The following is a 10,778-nucleotide window of genomic DNA, read 5'->3' as shown; positions in this document are numbered from 1 at the left end:
CCAAAACATTTAATGTAGGTTGTATAAACACATTTTTTATAGTGGTTGGTAAAGTGAAGCACACTTAATTGACTACTTTTTTACTGCTTTACAATTTGAAAACAACATATGTATGACTAGGCATACAATATTTTATATTATGACGTGTACTATAGTATGACATGTTTTATACATTTTTCATTTCAGTCTATTTAGCTTGTTAATTGATAGTTAGTAGTTAATATTAGTTTCACTAGTAGTTAATATTAATTGTGCATTACTTGTTAGTAATTGCAGGATAATTTGTTGCCATTTAACAATGTACTTTCTAGTGCATGTAAAGATGCTACATAAAATTTCACTAATTTTGGTGTTGATTGCAAAATATATTATGCATCTTCAAAAGATTGTATCCTGTATAAAGGATGACACAAACATAAGTATATGTGTCCAAAATGAAAAACAAGTTGCTATTACTATAATGCAAATGGAAAAAAATGTGGCATAAAAAGTATCATGCCACTTGCCCATAATTCTAAAATATCTATATATGCTTCATTGTAGATGTTTGGTTCCATATATGGATTGACGTGCAAAAAATAGTACTAAGAATAGCTTCACAGTCCTATAGACTTTGAGGCAAATTGGTACATAGAGAATGCACGGCCTAAAATATGTATACACATGGGATGAAGTATAAGATTTGGCTTAGTGATAGATGGAGTTAATTCACTCTCTTTCTAGTCTATAATTTATAAAATTTGGCCCTTTCTTCTAAATTATAGCTCCCCTCCTTAGATGGTTGTGTGGAAAGATAATTTTATGTTCTCTTATTGTGCTTGAAAAACATCAAGTTAGTGACATGAACATTTATTTGGAATTATTGATACATGAGAGGTTTCTCCTATGGAACATCACTAGGATGTATGTTATTTCATTACCTAGACCTTAAGGTCATTTACAATGTATTGTGAAGTTCATTATAAAGTTTGTGACTTTTCAAGGCTGAAAGCGTGCTCAAGTTTAAGATTTATTTTGGATTAATTTAAATCATTTTACTAATTAATCAATAGGATTCATTAGCAATTAATGCACTGTGTTTATTTTTCTTACTTTTGTGATTCATGGCTAAAAAAAATGGATTATTCTCTTGTCCATGTTGTGCCAAGGATATTTGTTCAAGGTATTCTATAAATACGCATAATGTAATTGTGAAAGACATAGGTTGTTTTTGCAGCCAAATCATCATTTTCGTTAAATGAAGAGAGCTTTTAAGCTCCCATCATTTTTTTCCATGGAAAAATATATATTTCTTATCCCAATAAAATGTCAAAATACAATCTTCATGTAACTTTTATACAAAGTTTCAAAATGAGAGTAGTTGACTCCTCGAAAACCATTCTCATGGTATTTACTCTAGACTTTTGTCAAAATGGACCCATCACACATTAACATGCCTAAGTACCCCCTAAGTGATCATGCCAATCCTTAGCGAAAAGGTACAAAAACAAACCCAGACCACCTGTATCTATCAATTTCCCAACATGCATATAAACTAAAAATACACAATTAAATAATGATTCCTCTAATGCTTAACAAACATCAATACTAAGAGATTTGGCAGAAATTATGACTTCCCCCAGATATTCATCTTCAACAATCATATTTTGAGATAGTTATAGAAGTTCTTTCGAAATTGAGTCTGCTTAAGTATTACGTTCTTTGTAAACATGATAATAAGTATTAGAGAGTTGGCTTGAAATTTCCTTCAGTTTCAAATCCAAAGAAAGCATTCTTGTATTGTATATTAGAGTTTAGTTCTTAATCCATCTTATCACAAGAGTTTAGTCTGCACAGGCCTCGATAGTTCAAAGATATTTATTTAGAGTCAATTTTAAGAGATAATAGAGAGCCTTAGATCCATTAGTTATGTTTATTCCAACTCATAAGTTTGCATTGACATAGAAACAATGAAAATCAATAAGGTAAATGACAAATCATGTCCCATAGGCCTAGCCTGAGCCTTGGCAGGATCTACCAAAAATACTTCATGGAGAGTTTATCTATCCTGAAACCATTAATAGTTCATGGTCCTTTGGAAATAATAGAAAGTTGAAAAGAGGAAAATAAGGCTAATACCAGGAATATGACTAGAAAAAGTAGAGTAAGTTGAATTTTAAAATGTTGGAGTTTTGAGCTTGCCACATCCCCCATACCACCAAATAAGTTAGTGCCTTACAAGTCTTTGTCTCTCTTCATGTGAATCAAACTTTGAATTTTGCATCCAAAAACCCCTTCTTCCACACATTAATGAGGCCTAATCGGCCATTAATCTCACTTTATACCTACAATGAGAAGGGACAATCCATGAAAAGGTGGAAGGTGGTCTCATTGTTCATCTTACACAGGGGACACATCCTAGGCCCTAGAAGTTTCTTCTTTAGAGAAGTTCTCCCGTATACATTTAATTAGAATCAAAATTATTTTTAATAAATGATAATAATCATTCTCATTAAAAGATAAACAAATTATCATTATTTTATAACTTATTATATATTATATTATTAAAATAATTATTAAACCTATATCTATTTTATTCCTTTTTATATTATTATGTTTTTAAAGTTTTTGCATCTTCTATTTATTTAATCATGGGTAAGAATATTCTTCTCCATACTAACTTTATTAATTTTTAATGAGTGCAATAAGATAAATTAAATGCTTGAAGAGAATTGTGTAGAGGATTAAGTTTGTTCAATGTTTTGGGTGTCACTCAACCCATAATCAAGGACCAAAAACCTTGGATGGACTTATTCCTCTACACACTTCTCTCCTAGAAAATTTTACTAGCATCTCACATTGTTAAATTAAAAAATTCACAAAACAAACTAAATTATAATTTTATTTAAATTTATTATTATTATTTATAAAAAAATCAATATATAAGTGAAACATATATACACTAGGAAAAACATGGAACAATATTCTTATCTATATAAATTTATCCCCACTTTATCATGGAAATTTTTATTCTGTGAATAGACTTTGTTACAATACCATGGGCCAATACTATGGTTTATCAATACCACATGATCATAAAACCATAACTCATCTCATATGACACTAGTCCATATGACATTTTTTAATTAATCAATTTAAAAAAAAGCATAAAAAGGGCATAATTACTTTGACCATAAATCTCAACCTTATTATAAGAATATTCGAGAATATTCCATACAGATTAAATACCTACCATCAGTCTAATAATTATTGATAATTAAATTAAAATTCCAAAAGTCCTATTCTAAAATGACCATATAGATGATCACAATTACATAAATTAATAATCTTCATATAATATTATTGAATATAATTGATCAAAAGACACTTTTATAGATTAAATTGATTGCTATTTTTTAAATTAAATAAAATTTATTTAAATTTTTTAAATTAGAAATTATTTGTTGAGTGAAAAAGCTCATTTTACAGCACAGTATGATTGATGTGTACCGATGTTCGTGCGTCATCAAAATTGAAATTTTGATCATATCAACCAGAAAAAACAAACAGATAACTTTGAAGCAATTAGCTCTAGTACTGCCTAGAAAGCAATTAGCTCTCGTCCTATCTAGAAATCGACTGACTCAATTGGTTTGAGGGATCTCTTGCTCTTATATGGGACCGATACATGTACATTCTCAGCATGACTATAATTTCAAAGGGGGTCAACTCTGATACTCTCAGCTGCTATGGATCTCTGAGAAATAGGAATTTGGTTGTTTCAGAGATATATTCCTATCTTGCGCAGATTTTTAACCACAATCCGGAAAGAAGTTGGTTCAGGGAGATGTGGCGTTGGAATGTTCCAACGAAGATAGTTCTATTTGGATGGTTGGTTTGAAAAAACCGCATCTTAACAGGGAGATATGGCGTTGGAATGTTCCAACGAAGAAGATATGGCGTTGGAATGTTCCAACGAAGATAGTTCTATTTGGATGGTTGGTTTGAAAAAACCGCATCTTAACAGGGAGATGGCGTTGGAATGTTCCAACGAAGAAGATATGGCGTTGGAATGTTCCAACGAAGATAGTTCTATTTGGATGGTTGGTTTCCTGTGTAGGAAGGAAAATGAAATTGTCTTTCACTTATTTTTACATTGCCCAATTGTTTTCATAATATGACTATGAATCTTTTTTCTATAAAAAAGAAATATAATAATCATAATATAATAATTTAAAAAGTTATTAAATATTTAAATAATAATACAATTATTATAATTTAATTTTCAAAAAATTATCATTAATTATTATCTTATTATCACTAATTATTTATTATGTATTATTGTGAATGTCACAAAAAGATTTTTTTTTTTTTCTGAATATGACTACTTCTATTATTTTTACAAAACAAATATACAAAAAGATTACAGAGGGCAAGGTTTAAGTGGATTTTCTCAGGCTCCCTGGCCTTGCCCATATTGCAGCACCCAACTTGAGTGTGTTCAAAATTGGGTGGTTCGCTGTACCCCTGCTGACTCTATTACATAACACTGATAGACTGTCCATTGCTGGACTGAACATTTAATGCACATAAACACATTTGACACGGACAAAGACACAGACCACTGAACAGAAACACTGGACACTTGGACATTTACAAGCGACATTTGGACTAAAAAGCCGACATATGAACAATATGACTGAATTGCCCCTGAAAATCCCATACAAAACATAAATTACCATGACAAATTCATTCTTCATCAGTAGACTGGAGCTCCTCTGCAATTCTGCATCCGAAGTGGAGCGTATTCTCCAAATCCGAGAGCTGAATGATCTTATGAGGCCTGTCCTTTCGGGAAAGTTCCCTCGGACCGGGCAAAGGATTAGCTGCACGCACCAAGGGACCAGCTACAGGATCCAAATTGGGGTCGGAGTCTTCCATTTTCTGCTTGCCCTTACTCGAACCAGGCGGATGAGTGACTGAGCGTACCGAGGGGCCAGCTTCTGGGTCCAGATTGAGGCCAGGGCGTTCCAATTTCCGCCCACCCGCGTGGCATGGAACCGACCAACCCATCCCTGGAACAAGCTCGGGCTGAGCCCATCCACTTTCTTCACCCACGGGAAGGCAAGCAACAGGGGAGTCATCCCCACTGGGATGCTGCCTATGCAGCTGAGGCTCAATGCCGGGTTCCACAGCAATTGTCACGATCAGAGAGGAGTTGACATGCAGACAGGGGAGACGATACCTGAGCATGGGGAGCTCTCTTTGGCTATCTCCTTCAATTGGGCTGCTTTCCTTCTGCCCACCAACTTCGTCATTGCTATCCTGAAACCAACAAGGCTGAGAGGTGACTTCTATTGAAGAAGAAGGGGAGTGATGGTCTTCTCTCGGCGGAGCTCGACCTTGAATTCCTCCCCTCCGGCTACCCATTCGTGGCCTATCCCTCGGCATACTTAAATGCCTTTCAAAGTCAATGCTGTGAACATTCACCAGGATTAACGCAACTCCCAGTAGCCAGAGCGAATTCCACCACCACTCTCGGTCTCTGGCCTCAGGAGTCCAATACCTTAACGCGCCTGAGCTCCAAGAATTAGCGCCAAGAACCAGATAGTAATTAGCGTCAAGAACTAGACTTGAGGGCCAGCTCCAAGAACAGGCTTCCAGAGCCCACTTCCAGAACCCTCCCCAATTTCCTGAATTCGCCCCTCGAGCCCAATGACAGAGCAAATTCACCACACGAACCCAATGACCGAGCAAATTCACCTCTCGAACAGCAAGAATTAGCAATAGGACATTCAGCATATAACTCCAGTTCACCTTCCAACGATGTGGAGCAATCTCACAGTCTTCCGTTTCCCCCCTCGACTCTGCATTCACCTTGCGGCTTGCACAAAGGAGGGACTCTCCACCAGACTCACCATACTCCCTCAAACCAGCCATCCTCCCCCGCTTAAACTTCTCCATCGCTCTACTGCCCATCTGCCTCCCTCGAGCCGAGAGGACAGGCATTAATGCCGTCTCATCTCCGCTCTTAACTTCATTAAACCTCCTTAACGCGTGGTACCACCTTTGAGTGTGGTCGTGACACCCGGCCACGTGATGGCCCGTGTCATTCTCTCTGCCTTTAATCACCCGCATCCGGGGTCACAAAAAGATTATTACTATCTCAACACACATTTTTTTAAACTAATAGTGAGGAATCCATATACAATTTCTTCACGTTCACAATTTTTTTTATGAGTAAGCATTATTTAAATTTAAATTTTTTATGAACAAGTATTATTTAAATGTTTTGTATAGTTATTTTTTAAACGAGTATAGATCCATCTTAAATACGGATTTAATCTAAGTTAGGGGTCCAATGTCTGATGATAGGGAAGGAGTCTCCCAATATAAAGATTACACATACTTGTCCATGTCTCCCAATATAAAGATTACACCTCAGCCTCATGTTGGAAGTTCCAAGCATACTTGTCCACTATAATCTCTCTCCCTCTGGCCACCCCTACTATCCCTCCCCCTCGTGAGGGGGAAGGAGTCTCCCAATATAAAGATTACACCTCAGCCTCATTGTTGGAAGTTCCAAGCATGCTTGTCCACTATAATCCCTCTCCCTCATAATCCCTCTCCCTCGGGCCACCCCCACCCCTACCCCTCCTGCCACCCCTACTATGGTGACACACATTACTACAAATATTAAATAATAAATAAATAAAAACTAATTCATTATTAGGATAGTTATTATTAGTTTCTATTCCATTATTGATTGTTAATAGCTATTATGTTAAAAAACACCAAGCTAAGGTTTAATTTAGATATATGATTTATATAAGAAAATTGAAACATGTAGACACCATCTACACAATTTTGACCTTGAAGTTTTTAAACAAAATTGCTATAATTTTGAACTTGAAGCTTTTGAACTACCATATCTATGGTATTCCACTTGTACATTCCCCAACATTCCCCAATATTGACGTAACAAAAACCAAAATTTGCAAGCATCAAAATGTCATATTAAACCATAAGCATCAAAATGTCATATTAAACCATGAGGAAGTGAATAACAATTAAGGAAAGGTTCAACTTGATTTAGCCTTAACCCCAAATTAGCCATGTGATTAGCCTGGGAGAACATGGAATAATGATTAAGGAAGGGGGGCATACCTCTTTTGCCCTTGCCACCAAAGTTCACCTTGATTTAGCCTTAACCCCAAATTAGCCATGTGATTAGCCTCGGAGAACATGGAGACATGATTAAGGAAAGGGGACATACCTCTTTTGCCCTTGCCACTGAAGTTCACGTTGATTTAGCCTTAACCCCAAATTAGCCATGTGATTTTAGCCTTGGAGAACATGGAGACATGATTAAGGAAGGGGGACATACACCTTGATTTAGCCTTAACCCCAAATTAGCCATGTCATTAGCCTTGGAGAGCATAGAGACATTAGCCTTGGAGAGCATATAGACATTTCTTCTTGGGGATACACTAATACAACTAATAAATATGCTAGAAAATCCAGTGTAATATAAATGGTCAATTACATTCAAAGAATAAGAACTAATGTAAATGGTGAATTATAATCAAGGAAAAAAAAAACAAAGTCATCTCCAATTTTACCTCAAAACCTGATACCTAATATAAAGCATAAGCTTCAACAATATTGTTGGAAGTGTGACCTAACCTAACATCCCTCTTGCCACCCCTTCATTATTAATTGTTATTAACAAATATAAATACAAAATTATAAATAAATTATTATGTAAAATAAAAAATAAATATAAATTAATGCATCATAACTATTTATAAAATACACATCATTTAAAATATAAATTAATTTTCAAATATTAATTAAATCAAAATTATTTCTATAAAATTAAAATTCAATAAATAAATTTCAATTGAAGTCTCAGAACAGATCTTTCTTCCTATAATTATTAGTTTTTTCTAGTTTTTTTTCGAACTACTAAACCTAGGTAGGGAATTGAATAACGATATATTGCTACTTTAAGAATCATCCAAAATAAAGAAAAAATATACCAGAGTTTATATTTCTCTGAAAGACATTGATACACCTGTGATCTTTTAAGGCTATAAGAAGCCATGATCTAATGGAAGAAAAAATATGACAACAGTGTTTATATTTCTCTGAAAAACATTGATACACCTGTGATCTTTTAAGGCTATACGAGGCCATGATCTAATGGAAGACATTCTGATACACCTGTGATCTTTTAAAGCTATAACAGGCCATGCTCTAAACAAAACATTCTGATACACCTGTAATCTTTGAAGGCTACAACAGACCATGATCTAATGGATGGTTGATCTTTGAAGGCTACAACAGACCATGATCTAATGGATGGTTCACAACTGGCTTTATTTCATTGAATAACTGAAGTATAACTCGCAGCAGTATTTGAGAGATGTGAAATCTCTGGTATGCTTCTCTTCTGGCCAATTATCAATCAAATATCATCATATGACTGGCGAGAATTGAATTTGAAAACAATTTTTTGTTACATACTGGAACCCATTATTTTTGTTCCATACTCGAACCCATTATTGACATTCTACGAACATCCCATTCTCAGATTTGTCCCCTGCTTGATATCAATAACAAAGTTACAGTAAACAATAGATTTAACATAAGAAGTGAAGAAATATAACACTCTGGCATCTCCACCCATGTATACTGTGAAGTCTATGGGAATAATCTTGGAGGAATTGGCATCAGAGAAGAAATCTGGATTCTGAGAAGCAGGAATGAAAGGAAACGGTTGAACTGTTAGGGTTGCAGAAAGATACTCTGTTTCCTCTGCCACTATCCGTCCTCCCGGAACTGAATTGATAATTCCAATCTGCGTACCATAATAATAGAACACAATTGTGTTGTTGTCATATTTGAATATCTCAACGTTGGGGTTCTTGACTGCTGTGTATATCGTCACTGTAAAACTCACAAGACTGTGTTGCAGGTCTGAATAATTCGATAGGTGCGGGTTAGTGACAGTCACTGATTTTACAGTTATTACTGGGTTGGTGGCCTTGAACACGGTGAGGTAAAGTATCGCAGCAATGATCAGTGCAAAGAGAACCAGAATGCCCGTGATCACAAAGCATATGAAGTTAGTTACAGGCTGCGAATCTTCTTTGTCAAACCCCATGGTGATCAGGTCTGGTTCAGAACGGCCAAGATCCACCACAAATTAAGCCAATTGCTTAAATTGGCTTTATATACGGAGGGTTTGAGCGGTTTGACATGCCTTCAACAATGGCGAATTAGGGAGTTTATTGCAGGGTTAAAGCCTGTCGTGAGATACCACGTGGATGGATCTGGAGTTGCCACGCTGTGCACCACCAAACTTACCCAACCTCCATGGAGGCCTGTATATGATATACAGATTTGCTTTTCCATAATATTAAGGTGGTTTAAGTGTAGTTTAATTAATATATGGAATGATTTTTTGGACGATTTTTTAATCAATTTTGGTCAAAATTTCTTAGATAAAGTAATAATAGATTAAGGTGGTTTGATTTTGTTTATATAAGGTTTAAATATAGTTTAATTAATAAATGAAATAGTTTTTAATTTTTTTTAATCAATTTTGATCAAGATTGATTAGAGATTTTAAAGAATCATAAATTTAAGTAAACAAAGTTTAAGAAATTAGAAATTATAATTCATTGTGACGAAAAAAACCGTTTTGTCTAACTCTAAAATTTATACAATCAATACATAATAAACATATAAACATATGTATATTTGCTGGCTTCGGCCACATATATTGTATGTTGATGATGCTCTTCAAGCTTCGACGATATGTATATCTGCTGACTTCGACCACATATGCTATATGTTAATTCTTCAGGGACAATCTCTCCCCCACTGAAAAAACATATAAACATTTACCTTTGTTTTAAACATTTACTTGTTTTTTTTTCCTAAAACAGTAATGAGCATTTGCATTAAATTTGTGTCCAGATGCAACAAATACTCAGGAAGTCGTTACATTTCATCATTTCCAGAGGGTCCTTGGGGAGGAATTTTCTATCCGGACTAGATAACTACTGGCCCAAAAAACTACAATATCAAACCGACATACATAGATGGGGCAAAATTGAGATAGCAAAAAAACAAATTTACATAAAGTTTCTATCACAGAGGAAAGAGGGGGTCTTCATCAGCTGGTTGGTTCAGGTCAAAATTCTGGTAGCCATGAGCTGGGCCTGTAGCATTGCGGGAAGGATTCACATTCTCTACATTGTTGCCTTTGTTTTGGTAATTATGCTGCTGAAGGATTCACCATTTTAAATCCATAATTTCTACATGGAAAAACTCTTAGGGGTTGTTGCCGATTATACTGGAGAATTGCCACAGGAACCCGAGGAGTTTTGACTGGAAGACATGGTTATAAGGACGCGGGGCGGCTGCGAGGTGCCCAAGCGGGAACAATGACAAAACTTTGATCATTACTAGCAGGAGGAGGGAGGCCTCGAAAGGCAGTGTTGAAGATACAGGAGACAATGGGAGCGAAAATAAGAGAAATTCCAATCTGAGAGCCCTGGAGAGAGCAGGGGATGCCTGAAGGAATAGGGAAAGAGAGGCAGAGGGGCGAGGCTGGGCCTAACCAAAACAAAGCAAAGCAAAGCAAACCAGAGGGGTACAAGAAATACATGACTGAACAATTCACCACCAGGTGAGATTATGACCAGAGAAGAACATATTTCAAATGACAAGAGGACTGAACTCGAGATGCCCGATTTCTTCAAGCCGCTGGAAGCGTAAGTTGGGTT

The 10,778-nt window shown here is 35.7% G+C and overlaps 1 protein-coding gene across 1 annotated transcript; it reads right to left on the bottom strand.

The window, feature by feature from the left end:
* Positions 1-8,316: 8,316 nt before the first annotated feature.
* On the bottom strand, positions 8,317-9,172 carry LOC149223765 (uncharacterized). The gene has a single exon (XM_089383403.1). It carries the CDS (start codon positions 9,146-9,148, stop codon positions 8,555-8,557), a length of 594 nt encoding a protein of 197 aa, XP_089239529.1. The 5' UTR covers positions 9,149-9,172; the 3' UTR covers positions 8,317-8,554.
* Positions 9,173-10,778: the final 1,606 nt, after the last annotated feature.

This window comes from Pinus tabuliformis, chromosome Q (genome assembly GCF_031772625.1).
Source record: "Pinus tabuliformis cultivar Carrire ecotype Pingquan chromosome Q, CPIR1, whole genome shotgun sequence".
In the NCBI taxonomy this organism is placed as follows: domain Eukaryota; kingdom Viridiplantae; phylum Streptophyta; class Pinopsida; order Pinales; family Pinaceae; genus Pinus; species Pinus tabuliformis.
This window is presented reverse-complemented; position numbering and strand designations above follow the sequence as displayed.

Excerpts from the sequence above, each read along its gene's own strand:
- LOC149223765 (XM_089383403.1), bottom strand. The coding sequence starts at position 9,148 with ATGGGGTTTGACAAAGAAGATTCGCAGCCTGTAACTAACTTCATATGC.